Here is a 23,034-nt window from a genome sequence, read left to right as displayed (position 1 = left end):
ATAAAGATATAAAATATATATATATGTATATAAATATCTAAAACAATGGAGTTTGGACTGCTTGAATGATATCCGTGTTAACTGTTCTGCAAAAGGGTGGGGAAAATGTGTCAATCCAATGAGAAAGGGTTAACACATTTGCAAGAGGTGTCTTGTGCTCTGCTGAGACAGTGATGATGAAAACCGAGTGGATTCCAGTTTGTTTAAACAGGTCAAAGCAATCAATAAAAACTGTAACTTCTTTTCTATGTTTTAAAACAGGTCAGTTGTTCAGGAAAATGCTTGCTGTGAAGCTGCAGAAATGTTTTGTGAACTATGAGACTATACCAGCTTTCTTATTTTCTTATACTCTAATAGATTTTATTTTGGTTTCCATGTATTTTGTGTAATAATTACAGTATTTCAGTTTTCAGCCACAGTTCGAAAAAAAGAATCAATGGAATCAAAAAATGCATCAGAGCATTTCTGATTCTGGATTCAATTCTTTGCAAGACGGCAAATTTGACAACAAATGGCACTGGCATGAAAGCTGCGACAGTAATAGGCCACAATGACAAGCAATGGTGCACTGATTTGCACTGAGTGCTGTATTTTGTATTTTGTTGTCCACTGTGTAATGGTGGATTGGAAGAGCTCATACACTTGTTTGCAAGTTGTGTTGTTTGAAGGCAAAATTAGCTTTTGTTGCATATTTTAAATGTTTTGGCACGGTTAGAGCCTTTTGCAAACAAAATGAGTCATTTTGACCTGAGTGCCACTGTTTCGGCCTGTGTGTTAACAGTTTTGAAAATGTGGAGTTTGAGTTGACTGCTGCTTCAAAGCAATCAAGAAAAACTGTAACATGAGGTAAAGAAACAACAGCACATGGCTGTAAGCTAGGTGTAGTCATCACAGGCTTTGGACAGCTGGTCCAGTAGTACTGTTTTTCTGTAATATGGAGCTTAGGTGGAAATCACACTTGTGCCCTCCTCCCCACAAGCCTCTGCTGTTTACACCAGAACAGTTACAGAGAAATGAAACTAAGAAACACTGTCACTGGATAGAAACTGACAGCCCTGAAGAAAGAAATCATAAGATTGACTCCAAAAGTTTCAAAAATAGTTATTTTTAGAGTTTTTAGTATTTCAGCTTTTTTTCTGTGCCTATGCCACACTTTTTCATTTAGTGTTTAGCTGCCAAATTTAGTTTTTGTAGCCAAAGTCACCGTCCGTAAAAGGTTGGAATAAGTTCCACTATACATTAGTCCTACTCAGTGGCATCGCACCCGTTGGGGGATGGGGGTGTTGCATCAGCCCCACTTTTACAACAAGGTGATTTCATCCCCCCCACTTTTCCCTAAGGTATTAAACCGTTTGCCCGCCCTCGCGGTGTACCAGCGTACTGAAATGCAGCGCACCTCAGTACGCTGAGTAGCTCCCCCATACCATACATAGACTTAATATACGTATATTACGTCTACGATACCATAGTGCGCTGCCCCATACATGAAACCCCATTGGTCAAGCTACAATGATTGACAGCCATCAAGCCAATCACAGCGATTTGACCAAACCCACTAATCCCGGCCGCCCGGGAGAGTAAAACAATTACATGCTAGCGGAGCTGCAGTCACCCGCTGCTGCAGACAGCGAACAGAGCAGAGGTATGAAACGGTTATTTAACTAGTTAATAATGTAGAATTCTGTCTGTAAATATCTAAACTATGGTTGGCTTTGTGGCATGTTAGCTAATATTAAGCAAGCCAGGTGGCAAACAAAGTTAATGCAAGCCAGGTAAAGTTAATGGTAACTGACAGATAGTTTTCAAGAGACATCCACTGATTTTGATATTATCCAACATTATCATTATTCTTTTTGTTAGGAATGCCAAAAAGGAAGAGGTAGCAGAAGATTGACTTATTTTTCAAGTCAAGTTGTCATTTAAGTGCTAGTTTTAACAAAGCTAGTTTTCAATCTAATGCACTAATTCAAGTTTATAGTAGTACATTCATATTCTTCCATTAATGCCATGTAGATGTTCATTTACGTAACTTAAAGCTATTTGTTGGAGCTTAACACCTTCTTTTCAATGAAGAAAATCTCCTACATCAACTCATCCCTGTTACTGCTCTCAGATAGAAATGAAGACAATGATATTCAATAAAACTATTAATATCTTAAATAATAAGAGGAATAAAATAATATAGAATCCAGTAAAGGCTAGGATGAAAGATTAGTTAAAACTGATTAGAACAACAAAATATATGTAAAATAATTAGGGCTGTCAAAGTTAACGCGCTAATAACTCGTTAACGCAACATCCTCTTAACGCCGTTAATTGTTTTAACGCGCGATTAACGCTCGGTATTTAAAAAAAGAAAAAAAGAAACGTGCATATGATTTACGGCCGTCGTGGCACCTGTAGTCTTGATCCAGAGGGTGGCAGAAGAATAAAAAAAGGGAATCCGAAGAACAAGAAGCAGGGTTGGCGGTTCGGGGAAAACACGGTGGACTGAAAAGCGAAAGCGAAAGGAAATGGAGAAAGGACTTATAAACGGCAAATTCACTTTCACTGCCAGATGGTTCGGTCGATAGGACAAAAGTTATCTGCATGTACTGTCAACATGAAATGAGTTACTATTGAAGTTCGTCGAGTCTCAAATATCATTTGCAAGCCAAACACATGGCAGATAATAGCCCACCGTGGCAAAAGCAGACATCACCATGTTTTGATCCCATTTCGGGTGAGGGGATATTTGTTGAGCCTTTTATTTTCCCGCATGATTTGAAGTGTTGAATAAACATTTTCATTAAGCAAGCATATTTGCCTGACCCTAAGCCTTTCTTATGTTGTTAAAAGTATTAAGAACATGAAAAAAATACATTAAGGTACATTTAGAACAGAAAAAAAATTGCCAAAAAAATTGCAATTAATTTGTGATTAATCGCGAGTTAACTGTGGACAAAATGGGATTAATCGCGATTAAAAAAACTGATCGTTTGACAGCCCTAAAAATAATTAATAAAAAGCAGATAAAAGAACAACAAAAGAAAGGAATGTTTCCTAAACAAAATCAAGGTTGTAGAGGTTTGTTCTAAGATTACATCAAATATTTCAACACTTCCATGTTCAGAAATATTAATATTGAGTTCTTTAAGTAGGATGTTTATGAGGAAGGGAAGTCCAGGAGTCAGGACAAAGGAGAGCATGGAGAAGATGAGGGAGAGAACACTAGAGAAAAGGGAGAGAGCACAAGCGAAGAGGAGGTGAACATGAGAGAAGGAGAGGGAGTGTTCTTGCCAATTTCACTCACACTTGTTCTTTAATAAAACATATAAATTAATTGCTTAATACCATGGTATGTCATTGCTTGTGAATATCTTGGGTTAAAGAGCATTGTGCTATAATGTACATTTAGAATGCAATATTATTTGCATATCCTAGTGAAGAAAATCTAGAAATGATTTGCATTAGTTTTGGAGACTGAAACAGGGGCCAAAGGTGTTTGCGGTGCTAATGTGCTACCCCTAGAACCCCCCCACATTTAAAATTGCTGCTCACCCCTGGTCCTACTTAACATCGAAAGTCACTTCAAATGACATTGTAATAATGAACTCTTTAAATATTTTCACCCTCACCACAAAACCCAGAGAAGAAAATGTATGAATCGTAATTTCAGACTTCAAAGTAATCTTTCCTTTTCTCAGCAAATCAGGAGAAAGACCTTGTTCACTAAGACTGCTCCCTGCTGATTCACTGCAACATATAAAAGCGTCAATAACAGGATCACACATTTATTGGTCATATCTAGAGACACACCCGTAACAATAAAATAAACAAGAGCAAACTTTCTTCTTTTGTACAAGCTCACTACTGACTCAACAGAAGGAGGAGGTTGAGTTTTGGATACAGTCCTCTAAGCCTACGTGAATACAATATTGGTAAGTGCAAATACTAGACAGGCGTTATAAGCTTTGAATCTCACCTGGTTTGGGTATCAATTGATACATTAGGTTAAAATGCTTTAGTATTATTTTTAAGATAGTTAAGACATTTACCATTTAATTCAGTGTAAATAGGGCAGATTTTACGAATATCCACATAACAGTAAATATTTTCAATACTTTGTTTTGTCATGCTTCTGTCTTGCTGAGTGACAGGCAGCACACAAACATCTGACAGACTTGAAAATACAAACCTTTACAAATATGAACTTTGTAAATCATACTTCAAGTTCATGGTCAGTACCATTCTCTTAATTTGATTTATGGTATTTTCTTGTGATTATATTTTTTGTGACATTTAACTGTGATAGAAATTATATGTATATGTGTTTGCAGGAAACCATTTTCATTATACCCAATTTCTTTGGCTGAATGGTTCTGACTCAATTAATGTTCTGTGTGAGTAGATTTCTGATTAACGTTCAGTCAGGTCACAATATACAAGTGCATCTCTGTGTTTTTAGATCAGTAACAAAAAACAAGATTATGAAAAACAACATTGTTGGTATCATAACAATTGAGCCTTTTAAACAAGCCTCCTTAGATTCCTTGTTCAATGTGTGATTAAAAAAAAATCCTCTGTGAACCCCACTTTTTATTTTTCAATACAAACAATGAAAATTTGCTAGGATTGGAGCGCTGTTAGCTCAGTTGGTAAAGCATGCGCCCCATGTGCCGAGGCTCTGTGGCGGACGTGGGTTCGACTCCCGGCCCGGGTCCCTTCGCTGCGTGTCACTCCCTCTCTCTCTCCCCCTGTTTCCTGTCACATCTTCAGCTGTACTTTCAATAAGGCCAAAAAAATACTTAAACTGCTGATTACTGAGTTTCAGCTCATTATTAACCATTTGGCTGCCTGCATTTTATTTTATTTTTTAAATAAAGCAACAGTTTGTTAACAAGCAACATTAGTATTCATGTTAAAGTTCGTGCTCCTTATCTTCCTACTTACAAACATAAACACACGTCTTGCACTTTAGCTTGTTTCTACTGCCCCCAAGTGTTAAAATAAGTTAACCTGAGAACAAATTACTTAGTCTGTACGCTCACTTAAATCATTTCTAGAACATAACATTTAGAAAACAATTGCACTGAATAACTTACAATACTAATATGAAGGGGTGTATTTATTTGTTTGGTGGCCACAATGACCTGTAACATGTCCTACTGTTACAGTAGCTTGACAACACATGTGCATGAGTTTTCGATACAAAATACAAAACTGTCCATACTTAAAAACTTAATATGATATAAATACATAACTGACCTCAGATATAGAAAAACAAACCTTAGTGTGTACAAACTGCTTTTGAAATTTCAATCACATAAGGATGAAGATGAAGTGAAATTGTGCCAACACTGCTTTGTCATCAACAGAGGCCTCAAAAGACTGAAAAATGATCAACAGTGATATAGGTGCGCCCGTCCTGTGCTCCACATGGTGAGAGTTATATTTGGTCTAGTATGAATGTGCATGTCAAGTTACAATGAAACAAATATAAAAGTTAATCTCCTGCTGTCCTTAGAAACATCCATAAAAATGGAAAGCAGCTCTGCAGAGAGAAGTGAGTATGAGATTTTGCATTTCACTTTAATGTTGTAGAAATAAGGGCCTGATTTGGTGCCATTAACAATTAGTGAAGATTTATGGAGGAAAAATTCAAGTTTCTGTCTCCAGGAGCTGTAAAATAATGATTATTAAACTCTTTAAATGTCTGGGACATTCATGAAGGATTAATCACCTATTTATTAAATGACCAATAAAATATCTGTGGCAGCAAAATACAACTGTGGTTCAAATTTTGGTAAGTTTATAATTATACAGAAAAAATGACTTGCTCCATACAGTGAAGGTCAGAATATGAACAGTGTGTAAGGATTAAAAAACGTCATACTAAGCTAAAGCTGTATAGGTAAGGTATAAGTATTTCCTGTTCGCAATAATCATTAAATAAATAAGTAAATACATTTTTCAGAGGGAGCAACACTGAAATATTTTGGTGGTGGTGGATGATGAAAGCACTGGCAAGTGAAAGTGTCCCGCTGCCTTCTTTTTGAATAGTTTTGTGTGCAATACAGTGAAACCGGCTTATACTTGTATAAAAAATAACTTTTAAAGTCAGAACTCATGTGTTGTCTTCTTGTACTTATATTACCTTTTTGTCGCACACAGCAGCTGGAGATGATTCTACTCTAACTTCTAGTTCCGCTTTAGAGAACACCTCAGCAGATGTTGCTGGTAAGTAAACAATGTTTCCAATGGTCAATTAATAATGTCTTTGTTTACATAAAATTAACCTCACATATGGTTTTACTTATAATGATGATATATAATAACTTATAAAGATAATTATTTAAAGTAACAGACTTCAAGATTAATAAAAACAAATAATCTCAACAAATTGGATAAAAATTAAACACCGACTGTCAGACTTACTGACAAAAAACTCTGATAATACATTTAAAAATTCTTTTTTTAAACATGGAAACTGCCAACGTGTTTCAGACACTCGGATCATTCTAGACTGCCACCCATCACTTAGCACTATTTTTGTAGGTCTGTTGGATAGTAAGGGTCTTTTGCATTGATCCTGTGCAGCACTCCCCATTTTTTCCTTCATTAATCACAACAAATGTTTGTTTTTATTTCCATTAGGCCCATCATCATGCCAAAATCAAGCTGACACATCTTCAGCCCCTCTGGCAGCTGGGGATGACTCCACTGCAACTCCTGGTTCAGCTACTGAGGACAGCTCAACAGCTGGTAAGTTATCTATATGTAATTGCATACAGTATCTGGTTCTATGAATACTAAACAGTATATTCATGGCAAAGCAGGACGCCCAAAACGTATCCTGCTTAGGGCCTCCAGATTTCAAGGGCCGGCCATGATTACGGATTATCCAAACTTTATGCTTAAAGAGATTTTCCAACAAAACAAAGTCTACCAACTACAGTCAGAAAAAGGCTTTATTTGCGGTGGAATATGAGTCAAACCTTCATGTAAAAGTATAATTACGACGAAAGAGGCACTAAGATTTACGGTAATTTCATTTTCGGGCAAGTTAATTTTCAATGGGATGCAGGGGCACTCTGACGCTAAGATCAAAATCGCTATTTTCAAAACACTAAGAAGGCTCGACACAACATGAAACTTTGCTTGTAGTATCACCAGGGTCTCTACACATGAACACGGGCATTGAGAAAACTGTTTGTGTACACAGAGTTTACTAAAAAGAAGGTTTTTGAACTACTCACCGTTGGAGGTGCTACTGCGAATGTGAGTAGTTCAAAAACCTTCTTTGAAAATTTGCTTGCCCAAAAACAAAACTACGGTAAATCTTAAAAGTGCCTCTTTCTTCATAATTATGCATTTACACAAAGGTTTGACTCATATTCAATCGCAAATAAAGCCTTGGTTGCTTTTTGGCATGCACTTTATTTTAACTTGCACAGTGCAACTCCAACAGCCCAAAAGCAGGACAGAACCATGGACAAATCTTAAGCAAAACACCCATCAATTAAAGCATTATCCAATAAAACAAACTTGAAAAGCACATCCTACATTAACATGGCCAATAATCTAAATATTGAATATGTATATCATATATTTTCATGGCAAAACATAATTTAGTTTTGTTGTATTTATTGGAAAGAACACTTACATTCACAGTGAAATGGTCAAAGATTTGAACCCCTCTTGTTAATGACACTTGATTTAAAAACATTTGTTCAACAGGGTGGCAACACCTGCCCTGTGACAGATGGACAGAGTCTCATGTCAGCTCCTGGTTGAGAAGCATTGGAATAAAAGAGAAGTACATCGTAAAACTGGAGGAGGAGGAGGTGACAGGACCAGTTCTCACTTCTCTACAGAGGAACTACCTCAGCACAACAATTGAAATGAAAGGTGGCCAAATCGAACATCTGCTCAAGAAAAGAGATGAACTTTTAATGCCAGAACCAAACAAACTGAAGAAAGGAAGGGATTTAAGTGGTAAAAGTAGAAATAAGACAAAAGAAAAGGTGCATCTAGAACAGGACCATCCAACCCCTTCTAAAAAACCTTCTGACAGTGCAGAGAAGGAAGATAGACCTATAGAATGCAAAAAAACCTCAACTTCTACAGGAGAAACTTTATCTGTCTGTGACTATGCAAACTTTGACCAGCAAAGTAAAAACTGCAGATATGTCAAACACAATGTGCTGCCTCCTGAGACTGGAACTGAAAACCTGATTCTTCCATGTCATGAATACAAGTCCCTCGAGAATGCACACAAACTAGACTCAACAAGGCTAAAATCAAAAGTTGCATATGAGGTGTTAAGATTTGCATGTGCATGCATGAATATGCGAACCAATGGGACAATTCATTTTGGGATAATGGATAAAATAAGCGGCACCCATCAGCATGGTGAAATTGTTGGAGTCCCTGACAGGAGGCGAGAGGATTTTGTTGATGCACTAGACTACATTGAAAGCTGTTTCAAAGACTCAAATCAAAAAATAGATGCCAGGAAGTGCATAAGGAACCCCAGATTCATTGAGGTCGTTGACAAGAAAGCTACTGAGAATACAGTGAAAACATGTGTCATTGAATATGATATTGTTCCAACAGCAACCATTGTTAAAAATAAGCTATACAGAGTTGGTATCCCCAAATTCTCTGAGGAGAGAAAAAAAGTAATCTATGAAAAGAAAGTTCCTTATCGCAGAGTAGGCGCTAACACACGAAGCATTCCTGATGATGATGATGAGTTTGTTTGTTTCATTCAACAACTGAGTGAGAAAGACGAACAGAGAGAAGAGGCAGAATCTTCCAGCAATCAAACAGCTGTTGACTGCAGAGAGGATCAAAAAAGGAAACTCTGCATCCTCTTAACATGTGGGAAAACACATATGGACAACTCTCTTCATTACATAGTAGTGACCAACAAATTTCAGCCACAGCATCTCGACAGCATACAATTCTTGCTTGACATGAATCTATTCTGTGTGTTTGATTTTGACCCCGACTCAAAGACATCTGGTCTTTGTGGTAAATATAAGGAGCAGAAGGCTGTAACCCTTCACTTTCTGGGTGACTATGAAAATACAGACGAACTGAAAACTGCTGAATTCATTCATTCTTTGAAGCTTTTTGAGAGAACAAGCTGGATTTTCTGCAATGGAAGAGAAAACTTCCCCGGTGGAGAGGAAACCTGTGATGAAAAAACCTGGATCAAAACTAAAAAGAAGAAACTGATAAACGGGGTGCGTCTCATCTGCAATCAAATTCTTCCCAGAAGTTCATATGTTGTGCTCTTCCTGCTCATGTCTGATGTTGAGCAGCCACTTGTTGAGACATTCCACGCATTCTATGCTGAGATGAGTGGACATGATTATTTGGCAGTCATATCAGAGTCAAAGGAAAACTACAAAAAGTGGTCAAGTCTTGCTCAGGTGTCTTGTGAAATGTCTGAACTCCACAACATAAGCATTGTTGAAATGCCACTGACTCATGTGGATGCCACAGTTCAAAGCATTCAGCTCTTAAAGAATCAACCCGAAAGGACATTGCCAGTCTACAACGGAGGAGAATGCTTCATAAAGACAGTTGAAGAGGCAATGCTAGATTCTTTGGAAATCATCAGTATTGACCAGTGTAATGAAACAAATGTGGAAATCATGAGTGAGGACGAAATCAAACAGATTGAGATGTATTTCTATGGAGGTGGAAAGATAGACTGGATCAATTTCTGGCTTGCTGACAAACAAATGTGTGGAAACATCATAAAGAGGGATGCCTATAAAGACGCAAGCAAAATCCTGGACCGTATAGCAAATTGTGCCAAAGCCATACGTCCCATTGAGAGTGTGAACATATATCATCATCCTGGGAGTGGTGGAAGTACAGTTGCACGACAGATCCTCTGGTGCTGGAAAGAAAAAGTACGATGTGCAGTTGTCAAACAGAGTAAGGAAATCACAACCGTGTGTGAGCACGCAGTGAAACTGAGAGAACATGACGAGAGAGACAAAAACAACTGTCTGCCAGTGCTCCTGCTCTTGGAAGACCGCAAAGCAGATTACATAGATGATCTCAGATGGGAGCTTGGAAATGTCATTACGACCAAAAAAATTAGTTCCTCTGTGCTGTGCTTTATCCTCCTCATCTGCAACAGGTCCAATGATCCAGAAAGAATGTGCAGAGCATCACCATCTCAAACAGTGGCAGTCACACATGAGCTCAAAGATGCAGAGAAGCCATTGTTCTCCAAAAAATGTGAGGAACTCAAACTTCAGATCGACGAAAAATACATCCTCACATTTGTATTGATGAGTGAAGGGTTTCAGCCAAGTTACATTCAGGATTTTGTGAAAAACACTCTAAGTGATATTGATCATTCATCACCAGGCACTCGCCTTTTAAGATTTGTGGCTCTCTTGAATTCCTACGTTGGAGACTCATACATATCTGTATCACACTGCGAGGCATCTCTTGGCATAACCACCCATGACAAAACGCGGAATCATGCATTTGTGAATCATCTCAGTGATGCAGCTAAGCTTCTCTTCATCCACCTTAGAGAAGCTTCAACACACATCTCATCTATACGAATTATTCATCCACTGGTGGCGAAGGAAATTCTGAGTCAGCTGTCTGCAAATACTCCACAGAATGATATTGCCATGGATCTCATCAATGACAAAGTACTTATCAATCATAGGTTCGGCCGTGATGACTTCCTGATGTTCATCAGAGCTCTTTTCATCAGACGCAACAAAAAGAGCAGAGGGGATCCAGTAGACTCAGCTTTTTCACCCCTTACTGAGCATGTCATCACAGAAAGAGATGGTCTTCAGAAGGCTGTTGAACTCATGAAAACTGCTCACATAGCTTTGGGAAAAGATGCGTATGTGGCACAACAGCTTGCCCGACTGCTTTACACACATTTGAGATTTGAAGAGGCCCTAGAATGGGCAGAGGAAGCAAAAGCTATTCTTCCATATGATACATTTGTCCTTGACACCTTGGGACAAGTTTACAAGTGGTGGTTTTACCACTTGTTTGACACACTTGAGGAAAAAGAACCTTCCCCTGAGAGGGCAAGTGAAATCATAAGCACTGCACTAAAAGGGATTTCTGCCTTTCGGGCCTCAGAGAAAACAACAAAGAAAGAGACAGTCAGCCTGAACAGTTCGTACCAGGGGGAAGTAGACGTTGGCTGCAGGCTGCTGAAGTTCCTTTCAAGTGTGGATGTTTTTATGAACATTACTGGAAAATCAGAGTTGTTGAAGTACTTGCTAACAGACTACATACCAGAAGAGGTCAAAGAACCGTGGAAGAAGTTTCATCAGCAGTTGAAAGGATTACAAAAGAGCCTGGATCACGCACATGAGTACATTTCTGAAAACCTAATCTACTTTCAAACTGACATTAGCGAAGAGGATGAGGAACTTGATGCAAGGGATCCTGAACAAGTATACAATCCTAGAGAATGGCTGACAAGGAAAACTGCTGTATATGCCACATTTTTTTTGCGAAACATCGGATGACAGTGACCAAGCAGCTGAAAACAACAGTACTGACACGGCTGGTCCAGCTGAGAAGTCTTCTCCATTCCAAAGACAGATGAAGATAACAAAGCTTGGTGGAGGAAATTTTACGTCCATCCTCTCATTGCTTTATGACAAGAACACAAAGAGGGCAGGAAAAAAACTTGAGAAAATAATCGCCATGTACCCAGAAAACCTGACAAGAAAGTGCTTGGATCAGAGAGAACTTTCAAACTTCATCATTTGCCAGATAGCTCTTAACTGTACTCTACCCGGATCCTCAAAGCTCTTGTCACTTGAAAAGCTTCAAGATCTCAGCCAGAGATTTATTACACAGGGGAGAAACATGTCAACAGCAAGTGCTCTCTTCCTTCTCTCCCTTCTGTTTTGGCCTGAGACTGGCAATGAGCCTAGTTCTGCTAATACAGAGATCCTTTTATCAGCCCTTGATGCACTTCAGAAACTCTGCTGGCAAAAAAGCCAAGATGTTTCTCAGAGGAAAAGCAAAATCATGATCCACTTCTTTCTGGCAAAGGCAAAAGGTCTCAACAAGATTGTCCATAGAACTGCCATCGAAAAGCATATCAAAGGACCTCTAAGTGAAAGAAAACTGAAATGGCTTGGAGGGGAAGTATGGAAAACCAGGGAAGTTATGCAGCTACTGCAACGTGTCGAAGGATGGACAGAAAATGGAAACTTGTTTGTGAGTGGTGGATCCAGAGACAGCAAGATAAGGGTCTTTCCTCGATATTCTGCCTCCTTACCTGATGGAAATGAAAGGGTCACCTTCTACCTGGGCTTTTCATTTGATGGAGTACTTGCCTATGACATCAAAGCAGTAGAATAATGTCCCAAATATAAATGTGCAAATATCTGTGCTACACTGCAGTGATTGTGTAATCTTGAGCTACAAAAGGCGTAGGCAGACCGCTCCTTTTTCATATAGGGCACTAATACAAATCTGAAGACATTAAAATTCTGGAGATTTATTTTCAAGTGTGACTGAAAACAGATACGGGTTCTGTCTTCCTCTGTCCCTCAAAGGAAACAGGAATTTGTTTGGAAAAGTACATCAAAAGAGATTTTAAATAGATTAGACTGCTTTCAACTATGCACTGCTATACTGAATATAGGATGCATCCAGGTGAAGCTTTCACAGGGAAACAATTCTCATATAGCATTACTTGCGGATCTAGCAGTAAGAAACTGAAATAAAGAAGATCATCTGGGCCTGTATTCCTAAAGATTCTGAGAATCCTCTCAGAGAGCTCCTAATTTAACCTAAAAATTCCTAGCAAGGACTCTTAGCTTAGGAGTGATTCCAGAACATTCTCAGAGAACTCTGAGCAAGGAATGGACAGAAACTCCTATCTTAGTGAGGAGGTGTGGTCTACCCCGTTGCTAGGTATGAGTCATCATTTCAAAAGCTGTGATTGGTTGATCCTAAAAGCTAGATAAAAAATATACTTTTGGTAATAATGGGCAAAGGATGGACCCTCAAATCGATAAACTTAATCATAGAATCTAATCTTGTGAAGACTGTGTAATTGTAAATAATATTTCACATAAAAGAAAATATCTGTTAAATGAATAGTAAGCTATACTTTAAAATGTTCCTACAAAATGTGTGAAAACGTAGGCCCACTAACACAGTATTCACATAGTGACAGTTATATTTATTTGCTTATATTAATTGCCATGCTGGTAATTTTTTGCACTTTCAACTTTCAACATTTCAACTCAATTTGGTATTAATGAGGGTAAAATGACTCAGCTTTCATCAATGTCTGTGATTGCTGACCGGCCTATAAGAAGCAGTGTTGTGATGACTTTCATTTCGGGTGGTGTTGCATTGTGGCGTTGGGTTGAAGAAGTAAGTCCATCTCTAATGAGATCAACCACAAACATGATTCCTGCACAATCCAATCTGTAGCGTTTCATTAATTCACTGTCATCCAGTGTTTGAAGAATATCTCTCCTGCCTCTTCCGTCCGCCATTTTGTCCTCTGCTCAGGGAACTCCTAAGCCGCTTAAAAGTCCTCTTCCCTGCTCTTAACAGATCTCACCTTAGGAGCTCTCTTAAGAGCTAGGATTCTTTAGGAATAGCTTTTATCTTTACTAGGATCTACTCTTCACTTTTAGGGGAAATTCATGAGGCATGAAAACATCATGATTCTAAGAATTTTCTTAGAATTTGGCCACTAGGAGCAACTCTTTGCACTAAGAATCTTTAGGAATACGGCCCCTGATCTATCAAATTATGTTAACAAAGACTAAAGGCCCCTGATGATATAATGGAAGTATTTTTATTAGTAGTTTTAAGATTTTGAATAATTTTGAACCTTACTGTTTTAAGTTTAATAGCTTTTTACATTAGGGTTAGGGGTTTGAATGATCTGAGAAGTGTGGTTAAATTCTACCAGTGGACATAGAGTCTGCCTCATGTTTGTAAATAATAAAAAGCAGACAGTTTCATGATGCAAGATTTTAAGATGACAGTAATTAGAGGTTAAACAGTTGTTGTGCAGAACATCTGCCATATAAATCTTGATGTGAACCATATTAACATGAATCACAAGCATTTTGTATTTTCTTTCTTTATTAATACTTAAAACTTGTTTGAGAGGTGTAAATGAATTGTACTAGTAGACCGAGAGTCTGCCTCATGTTTGTGTATAATGAAAAGCAGACAATTTCATGGTTTCAAATGTGAGATTTGAAGATAAAAGGTATTTAGAAGTTATAAAGTTGTTATGCAGAACATTAGCTACATAAATCTTGTTGTAAAACGTATTTGAAACTTTGAATGTCGCAAGCATTTTGTATTTTCTTTTTTAATTAAAATGTAATACTTGCAATGTTGAAAAGTTCTGAAAAGTTCAATTGAATTGTACCAGTATGTATAAAGTCTGCCTCATGTCTGTGTATAATAAAAAGTAGACATTTTAATGACTGTTTCAAATGTAAGACTTTAATATTAAGTTAGAGGTATAACAGTTGTTGTGCAGAACCTATGCCATGTAAATCTTGGTGTAAACCATATTTGATAGCATGAATCTCTTGTTATTTTAATTAATATTCAATATTCATGTTTTTTGAATGATCTGAGAAGTGTAAGTGAACTGTTCATTAATTCATTAATAGAAAGTCTGTCTGTTTGTGTATAATAAAAAGCAGACAATTTCATGATGGTTTCATAGTACTTATTTTGCATTGAACATTAGACAGCCTTTAAATATCAACATGCCTAAATGCCATGTTTCAAATATAAGAATGCCTTCAGTGACCGGAGGCCCAGTCTGTCAAAATCATACTTAAAAAAAACTGTTTCAGGTTCCTGTAGATGAGAATAGTGTTTAGAATATGCATAAAAAAAACATAACACTTCAGTCTTTCAATTAAAATTTTATTTCAGCGACCAAGGGTTTTCAGAAGCACTTTCCTTGAGTTAAATTACTTATACCATATTATACTATATTATTACAATATGATCATAGGGTAAATACTGAATTTGATAAGACTACCTTCCACTAATTTGCTCCTTTAATAAATGGAAGGAAATACAGAGTATTTTTTAAACTTAAATGTCTGATCTCACTGGCGGATTTTAGGGATTTAGACAATGTTGAGGGAAGCCAAAAAAAAACACACACATTAAAGTTTACATACTGGGTTATTTAAGGAAAAACAGTAGACATTCATACATTCGCACAGAAATGAAGCCTCTAACTGGTCCTAGTAAAATCATATTCTCAGACAAGGAATTAAATAACTACGACCTGGGGAAAATGTGTGAAATCTTTTTTCAGCTGGTAAAATCTTTGTAAACATTTAGTGTGTGATAATATATTACACCATATTATCATTGTCCAATAATCTGTTACACAGCAGAGTTAAAGCAAACAACTGCTTAATATTTACTGGATAAATAATAATGAGCCCATACTTACCAGCGTAAATGTGTAAAGCATTAAGTCAGTACTTTAAAACAACCAAAAACTGTTTAAATACTGATCACGATAACCCGAACTAGAGGATAGAAATTTGTTGCACACTCAAGTACTCACTGTAATTTATTTGACAGTTATTCCATGAGACCACTGAATCATTGACTGTCATTAGTGTGAGATGCTTAAGAAGTGTTGTGGGCTATTTTTTGTCTTTTTAAAGAGGACCTTTAGATGACAATCATCAATAACTCATTATGTGTGCACACCAGACATGTGACTAAATTCAGTTAGTCCAAATAAGTAATTTTTCTTGGGCAGTCTGTTCCAGTCAAATCACAAGTTGAGTTTAGTCAAGTCCCTCCACAAGAAACTTTCATCTTACCTGGAGTATCCAGTCTTTATAAAGAGAACAAGGCATTAGTACCTGTCAAAAAATAATATTTTTCACCAATTATACAACCAGTTCATAAAGTATAACAATGAATTTACTTTTTTTTGGGAGTCTGTGAAAGAAATACAATGAAATACTTCTCATTCACAAAATATTCTTTCCTCATCACTTTTATAAACTGAAATTCCGACTGCCAATCAACAAAATATTAATCTGAAAACAAAATGTACAAAGACAAGTCACTTGTGTCATCATGTCTCAAGTCAAGTCAGGTCACGTCTTAAGCTTCCAAGTCCAAGTCAGGTCTAAAGTTGTTTATTTTCTGTCGAGTAAAGTTGCAAGTCATTAAAATAGTGACTCGAGATGACAGAGTTCACATCTCTGGTGTACACAAAAGACAGGTCAACAGGAATTACAATTACAGCAGTGGTACTTACAGCTTTAACTAACCTGTGACTGGTAGAGATTCTCCGTCATGTAAGTAGTTAAATTCAAATGATCAAGTGAGGAAAGCTGATAAAACAAACAGGATTAAGTGGTAAAGCCATTTACAAGCATATGAAAAGTCATTTCTTCATCACAAACCTCTCAACAAACATTGAATGTATTTATATATATATATATATATATATATATGGCTGTAGGTGACAGACTGGTAATGGTGTCTATGTGTGGCTCTTGACCAGAAGCCATTAATATATTTCAGACAGCTGTGGAGGGTAGGAATACTTAACAAAAGCTTGTAAAGGGACATAGTTCCATTTAATAGCTCTAGACTTTTAGTAAAATATGTTATTGAATGAAAACAGAGCTTCCTGATGCTCTCAATTAATAATTGAGGTTCAATGGCACATAAGAGATTAACAAGAAAGAATATAATTTACTGAGATTACATGGCTGAACAAAATGGTGCCTAAACGCAACAACACAAACAAGGGCCTTCACCAAACTTGCTGCAAGTTTGGGGACATCGAGATCCAACAGCGTGTAAGCTGTGAGGGCCCCTGGTAATGAATGAGAAGACAGAAAATGGTGAGACTTGCCTCAGGCTGAAACAGGGCTACACTGAGACAGGGCCTCAGCCAGTCCCCCATGGCATCGCTACAGGGAGAAGAGAAATCTGAGTTTTAGCACTACAGCCACCAGCCACCCGGAAGTTATGCAGCTGTACAATGCACTCAGTGCGTCAATGACAGGCCTGACAGTGCCATGTACAGAGCATCAATAAGAAAAAATCTTCTAGCAAAAAATAAGACATTTACCAACATTTTCAATTTAAACTGAACAAAAACTTAAAAGCACAGATGCACATTTCTGCTGATGTTTATCTTCAAGACAACAGAAGCACAGTCATCGTGTAGTTTTACAAACCTGCTGTGACGTCTCTTTTCCCACTAATGTCCCGCAAAGAAGAGTCTTACATTTTTACCACAGTTTATTGTAATACAGTTTTACAACAATACATATACCATTTCATTTAGTGCTTCACCAATTTCAGGTAGATGGAGTATTTACCCATCAAAACTATGAACACAAAACATGAGCATGAATGAATAAACAGTTAATTGAAGCCCTCACCAAACAAAGTTGGGGACACAAAGTCCAACAGCACTATGTGCTGTGAAGGCCTCACTGTTAAGCTTAGAACAGAAATGTATTTACATAAAACTTGCCTTGATAAAGGGTGGGTACTGCCCATGTAACTCCAGCGCCTTCACAACACTACGAACCATATCTACTACACTTCTATACACCTAAATGAAACATGAGAAGGAAAAAAAGCCACAGAACAGAGATGGTTTGAAACAACAGTTCATAGTCTTGATTAAATACAGTGTAAATATTTCCCATGCGTTCTGTGATGCGTTTATAGCTCTTTTGTTTGCCGTTTATTCAGTGTCTCTTCCTCATAGCTCAGTGGTAGAATAAACAGTACGTCGTCGTACTAGAATACCAATAATGGTTTGTCTACTAGCAGCTGAGGACATTAGAAAAGGGTTGAGTGTCCAAACCTATTGAAGAGGGGAAGGCAGGCTTCAGTAGCGGCCTCCAGGAGACATGACAGGGGGCCTCATACCCATGGGTGGCCTCGGAGGGGCTCCCTGGAACCCTGGGGGAACCACAGGAGGGGCCTGTCCGTACGGAGGCATCCCTCCTGGCATGTAACCTGGCATCCCCTGGGGTGGACCACCATACTGGCCTGAGAGAACACAGGTTGGTTGTTTTGTTTTTTACCTCCAAAAATCAGTCTTGTTATACAGTGAAAGCCACAATGTTTTATAGCTAGTAAGAGTCCACAGCCATGCAGGCAGGTCTGTTAGACCCAAGTTATTCATGTCATACAGCAGAGATCTGAAACATTTCCATCTTTATGAGCGTTCTTGTCATCAAGACAGTTCAATGATTACAGAATTAGTTGTGTGACGATTAAAGTACTCTGCATTGACAATACAACACTATATTCAAAAAATGTAGATTGAATTACATGACAAACTTTGATTTATGCATTTTTAAGTCGTAACTGCAACTATAACATTGACATCGAGTGTGTAATCATGCTAACTCTGCTATGCTATGCTATGCTATGAACGCAGCATGAGGCACAGGGGTGCCTCGAGCTAAATGTCAAGTGCATGTTCACATACTCAAAACGACTATGCCAACATGCTGATGCTAAGCACGAATAATGCTCACCATCTTAGTCAGGCATGTTAGCCTGGTAGTATTGCTAATTAGCACTAAACACAAAGTACATCTGAGGCAGATGGGAATGTCATATTTATCGGTACAAATCTGTACAATTTGAACCATAATTCCATGGTAAATTATAGCATTTATAAAGAAAGGGTAATAATAATGAATAAATAATGATAATTAATGATATATAATTATGACACTTCAGTTCTAGTTTTGTACGCTGCAACAGCTAATAATAAACTGCTTTGGTTATTAGACAAAGAAAATGTGTAAAATGGAATGTTTTTATCTGAGCTACTAGCACATTGCATATACCAGGTAGAGGATGCCTCATGCCAGGCTGCTGAGGAGAGATCATGCCACCCACGGGACCCATTGACGGTGCTGTAGCGGTGCTCTGGGCTTGGCGGGGAACACTGCGCTGGTACCTGGGCAACTGTGCCCGCAACTCCTCCTACAGGACACAAAGCAAACAAGGACAAGTGATTTCAGACTGAAATTCTGTATCTCAACCAGAAGTAATAAACAGTAAAATTAATAAACCACTTTCATATATACATAAAAAATGCCATTTAATGACTGTGGCTATGATTAATGAGCCTTTTTTTCCCCAAAATGCTACTTACTGAAAAAACTATAAATCAAGATAATTGTAGCTGGACTACTCACCAGTGAGATATCCTCATCAGGGTGGATCAACTTACTGGTTGCACTGGAGGTGGTGAGGGTGGCAGGCTTACTGGTCACAGTAGAGGGAGGTTTGGAGACTGTACTACTGCCAGAGTTAGGGCTGACCACAGCTACGGTGGCCTGAGTGTAGGCTGGGAATGTGGGCTTTGAGGGATCAGAGGAAGTAGAGGGGGGAGGGTGGGGGGACCCTGACACTGTCTGCTGACTCTGAGGGGGGAAAGAGGAAACACATTAGAGACTCTGCTGAACAGCATTTATCTTTCAAACGGGGGACACTTTCAATCATACTTTAAGGTTACTCCCATTATTGAAGTTTATACTTAGGCTATTTAAAGCTTGGCATTAAAATGACTGTTTCAATACAGGCTTAAGATGGACTGGACTCTGTTTGTACCCTTAGTGGTAGCTAAGGAGTCATTAAGCCTTTATGTGCTGAGATTGTGCTGTGCTTTATTATCTATTGAGGCCTAAAGAAGTGAGAAAATATATTTAAATTATACAAAAACATGTCTTTCAATAATTTACTGAAGAAACAAGGTGATTTAACCTAAACTTATATCAGGTCCTCCTCCACCAACCAGAAGTTACAGCAGAAGCCTTCATGTAGCCTAAAAGGTGAAACCCTGGTCTTAAAGCCTTCATTTCACTCACTGCTGCTGGTAAAGCAAATTGCTCTGAGCACACAGAAATAGTTGAAACATCTTCTAAATTTTGGAAAGTATGAAGATAATGGGTAAAAAAAAAACATTTAGGTTTAGTGTTTATTTGGAAATAAATCAAACTAAACCCCAAAAGTGAGGGGGACATGCTGTATGCTGTGCTGTTCAAATCTATACATATTCACCGCATATCAATAATAGAACAGAATAACCTTTTAAAGTATGACTGAAACCTATTTTGTCCAGCCTGCAAGAAAACAAATCCAAAAGAGCATGCTGTGCTACTTTGTTGTACAGAAGTTCAGAAATAAGAAGCCCACTTTACAAATCTGCACAGCTCTCCATTTTTTACATTGTTGAGGTGATAAAGCAATTTTTTCCAGCCATATTCTATAAATGCAGATGTGCAGCAAACATAAAACAGACAAAGGCATGTGCTTAATATAAAAAAAATAATTTTCAGGTATTTTTCACCCACTCTGTTAAGATTTCTTGCGATAGTAGCATTGGCAAATGAAATAGAATAACTGCACCACAGGCAAACTATACACAATTGTGTGCATGCCAATTGTAAAGCTGCAGGTTGCCAGAGTAGAGCAGGCATAGAGCTGCGTACTTGTGATGCAGTAGGAAACAAAGCTTTAGGGGAAGCAGACTGAGAGTCTGCACTTGATGAGCCTGCACTTGTACTTGCAACACGGTTACCCATCTGCAGCACAGGAAAAGAGTAAAGAATAAGAAATAAATAAAATAAATAAAATAAATATTTCATTAAAGAAATTGGTGGTTAAAGTCTCCTTTATACCAGCTGCTGTTACACAGAGAAAGCTACTCAAACATCCCAGATAATTTGCTACCCATGTTAGAGTGCTGAGGGAGATTAAGAAGTCGGAAAAGGTTTCATGAAGGTTTTACCTGTCCAGCAATCGGGAAAAGAGGTTTTGTGACATCAGGCTGAGCTGAGGGGACAGTTGCAGCAGGAACAGCAGGTCTTGTCAGCATGTTCGCAGCAGGGGGCACCTGAGCCATGTGTGTGATGCCTGGACGATGGGCCACAGGGGGAGGCATGCCTGTCACAAACAGAACAAATTCATTATACCAAGGAACAAGTGAGAAGTCACCACAGTGGTGTTTCACCATATTGACAAACTTTAATTTAGAAAATTGTCATTTTAAATTAGTAATACACATCAAGGTAGTGATGTGGAAGTGAGTGCTGACATTACCCGGTGGCACACCTGCCATCATTGGAGGCATCCCTGGACCTGGAGGCAACATCCCACCCATCGGTATCATCCTATAAGGAGAATGTCCTTGGTTAATATATTAAAAACAAATAGGATGGGATTAATATTAAATCTTTAATCATCTTTAATGCTTACCCTGGAGGCATTCCTGGCAGAACAGGTGGCATTCCTGGCATCATTGGTGGCACACCAGGCAGCATTGGGGGAATTCCTAAAACAAAACAAAAAAATTGTTGATAGGAATTATGTTATGCTTCTGCTGACATCTTGATCAATGTTCCTATTTCAACATGAACCAACCTATACTTCAATCTGAAAATAGCTGAATAAATAGCATTTATTTTTTGGGGGGTAAAATTTAGTGAGTGAAGGGAATTGAATTGTGAACGAAGATGTGCTTATAAAACTCTAATGTCTGAATTAGATGTCTGAATAGCCAGAAGAAGAGCAGGGAGGGAAAGAAAATACAGCACCATGTCAGCATCAGGTTTTAGGTTAAATACTAGAAAAAATAAGAAACATGGGACTGCTTCCTCAGTTGTGTAACGTGTAACATGTGCAGGAATATAATTAGAATAGCTATATAATCACCCTTTGTATACTGTAAAAATACAGCATGATACTTACTCAGTGTTATTTAGGATTACCTGAATAGTTGACTAATTCCAATTCAAGTTATGTTTCCCACCTGAGTAGCTGCCCGGCGGTATCCCTGGAGCACCGGATCCGGGTGGCATGCCAGGCTGGGACATAGAAGGGATGTAGCCTGCCTGGGGTTGACCTGCAGCAGGCTGCTGGAAGGAGGGACCAGGCTCGTCTTCGTCATCGTACTCATCAGAATCGTCCTGGTTCTGCTTCTTCTTTTGAGTCTCTGATAAAAATGAGTAGCACAGTAAGTCTCTAGAATAGACCATAAAAAGACTGTAAAATACAGTGCTTAATCATTTCTTTTGGTGCAAATACCTTGGTTCTTTTGTTCTAGCACTCTTCTTCTCTCTTCCATGTCTTTTTCGGGAATACCCTCCATGCCATATATTTCCAGCTCAATATCTGTCCTTCCAGGTATTGCATTAGGAACTCCATCAATGGTCTCTTTGTGTACCTGTGATGGATGAGAAACAATAAGGTAATTTTCAGTATACATAACAATTGATATGGGTTAAATTTCATTGAGATGGTCTGCATTATTCTTTCCTCACCTGCATACAGTGGATCGCAAGCCCAGGGCCAGTGTAGAGCTTTTTATGACAGATGTGGCACTTGAAATGTTTGGCCTTCTGATGCTGAATGAGAATCTTTTCATCATCGAAATCTCTGTTACAGTACCTGAAATTACGGTTTAGGAAACTCTTTGACTGGAAAACCACCTTGCGAATAATAACCACACATCACAGGACATCAAAGACCGACATCGCCTCCGTTTAATATCCTGTCAGAGTAGTCATTCCAACATCAAAAGCAAGTCCAGGATCAGTCATTCGGACTACATATTACAAACATGTACACACTGATTATTATTAGAAGCTCAGGTTGACTTGACGTTAGCTCAGTAGACAGAAGATAAAGCTGTCTACCACTGACACAGATTAATAAATGCTAGATAACGTCATAACATTAAAGGTAAGATGTGGAAAAGGATACCAGCACCAAGGCTTCATTTGCTTTTTCTTCTTTCTTCCCATTATTATTTCTGTACTGACAGTTTACCGCCTGTTAATCCAGATAAATAAAACAGGTGTTAGCAAACCAACCAGAGCGGAAATGAAGCAACTGAAGATGGCGTCAGTACGTCCCGCAAGAGTCTGCTGCCTCGGGTGCCCTCTGGTGGTCCACAACGTTTAGTTGTTAAGCAAACAATCGTATTTTGGACCATTACTTATA

At 38.2% G+C, this 23,034-nt stretch overlaps 2 protein-coding genes across 5 annotated transcripts; one reads left to right on the top strand and one right to left on the bottom strand.

The window, feature by feature from the left end:
* Positions 1-1,591: 1,591 nt before the first annotated feature.
* LOC115575262 (sterile alpha motif domain-containing protein 9-like) lies at positions 1,592-11,655 on the top strand. The gene is made up of 7 exons (XM_030407157.1): positions 1,592-1,642; positions 3,846-3,920; positions 5,358-5,421; positions 5,507-5,545; positions 6,154-6,219; positions 6,637-6,744; positions 7,720-11,655. Exons 4-7 carry the CDS (start codon positions 5,521-5,523, stop codon positions 11,517-11,519), a joined length of 3,999 nt encoding a protein of 1,332 aa, XP_030263017.1. The 5' UTR covers positions 1,592-1,642; positions 3,846-3,920; positions 5,358-5,421; positions 5,507-5,520; the 3' UTR covers positions 11,520-11,655.
* Positions 11,656-14,908: 3,253 nt separating this feature from the next.
* Positions 14,909-23,026, bottom strand: znf207a (zinc finger protein 207, a). Of its 4 annotated transcripts, XR_003982645.1 has the most exons (13): positions 22,795-23,026; positions 22,353-22,479; positions 22,117-22,255; positions 21,842-22,024; positions 21,289-21,364; positions 21,133-21,203; positions 20,822-20,976; positions 20,523-20,615; positions 19,227-19,454; positions 18,873-19,011; positions 17,873-18,060; positions 17,534-17,614; positions 14,909-16,961 (listed from the first exon to the last, which is right to left on the bottom strand). XR_003982645.1 is itself a non-coding variant. In XM_030407159.1 (12 exons), the coding sequence occupies exons 1-11, from the start codon at positions 22,833-22,835 to the stop codon at positions 17,897-17,899; spliced, it is 1,416 nt and encodes a 471-aa protein (XP_030263019.1). In that variant the 5' UTR covers positions 22,836-23,026; the 3' UTR covers positions 17,283-17,614; positions 17,873-17,896. The 4 variants fall into 4 exon arrangements, 3 of the variants coding, with proteins under 3 accessions (XP_030263019.1, XP_030263018.1, XP_030263022.1); XM_030407159.1 differs by lacking the exon at positions 14,909-16,961 and having other exon boundaries at positions 17,283-17,614; XM_030407158.1 differs by lacking the exon at positions 14,909-16,961 and having other exon boundaries at positions 17,283-18,060; positions 22,795-23,024.
* Between the last annotated feature and the right edge of the window lie 8 nt (positions 23,027-23,034).

This window comes from Sparus aurata, chromosome 23 (genome assembly GCF_900880675.1).
Source record: "Sparus aurata chromosome 23, fSpaAur1.1, whole genome shotgun sequence".
NCBI lineage: Eukaryota > Metazoa > Chordata > Actinopteri > Spariformes > Sparidae > Sparus > Sparus aurata.
Note: the sequence above shows the minus strand (reverse complement) of the source record. Positions and strands in the feature narration are given on the sequence as shown.

What these genes read in the sequence shown, in the direction of transcription:
- LOC115575262 (XM_030407157.1), top strand. Translation starts at nt 5,521, where the DNA reads ATGGAAAGCAGCTCTGCAGAGAGAA. An exon ending in CACCTCAGCAGATGTTGCTG is followed by an intron (nt 6,220 to 6,636) that starts GTAAGTAAACAA and finishes TATTTCCATTAG; the next exon opens with GCCCATCATCATGCCAAAAT. An exon ending in TGAGGACAGCTCAACAGCTG is followed by an intron (nt 6,745 to 7,719) that starts GTAAGTTATCTA and finishes TTTGTTCAACAG; the next exon opens with GGTGGCAACACCTGCCCTGT.
- znf207a (XM_030407159.1), bottom strand. Translation starts at nt 22,835, where the DNA reads ATGGGAAGAAAGAAGAAAAAGCAAATGAAGCCTTGGTGCTG. An exon ending in CTGCCAGGAATGCCTCCAGG is followed by an intron (nt 21,204 to 21,288) that starts GTAAGCATTAAA and finishes TTCTCCTTATAG; the next exon opens with GATGATACCGATGGGTGGGA. An exon ending in TGTTTCCTACTGCATCACAA is followed by an intron (nt 19,455 to 20,522) that starts GTACGCAGCTCT and finishes TTCCCCCCTCAG; the next exon opens with AGTCAGCAGACAGTGTCAGG.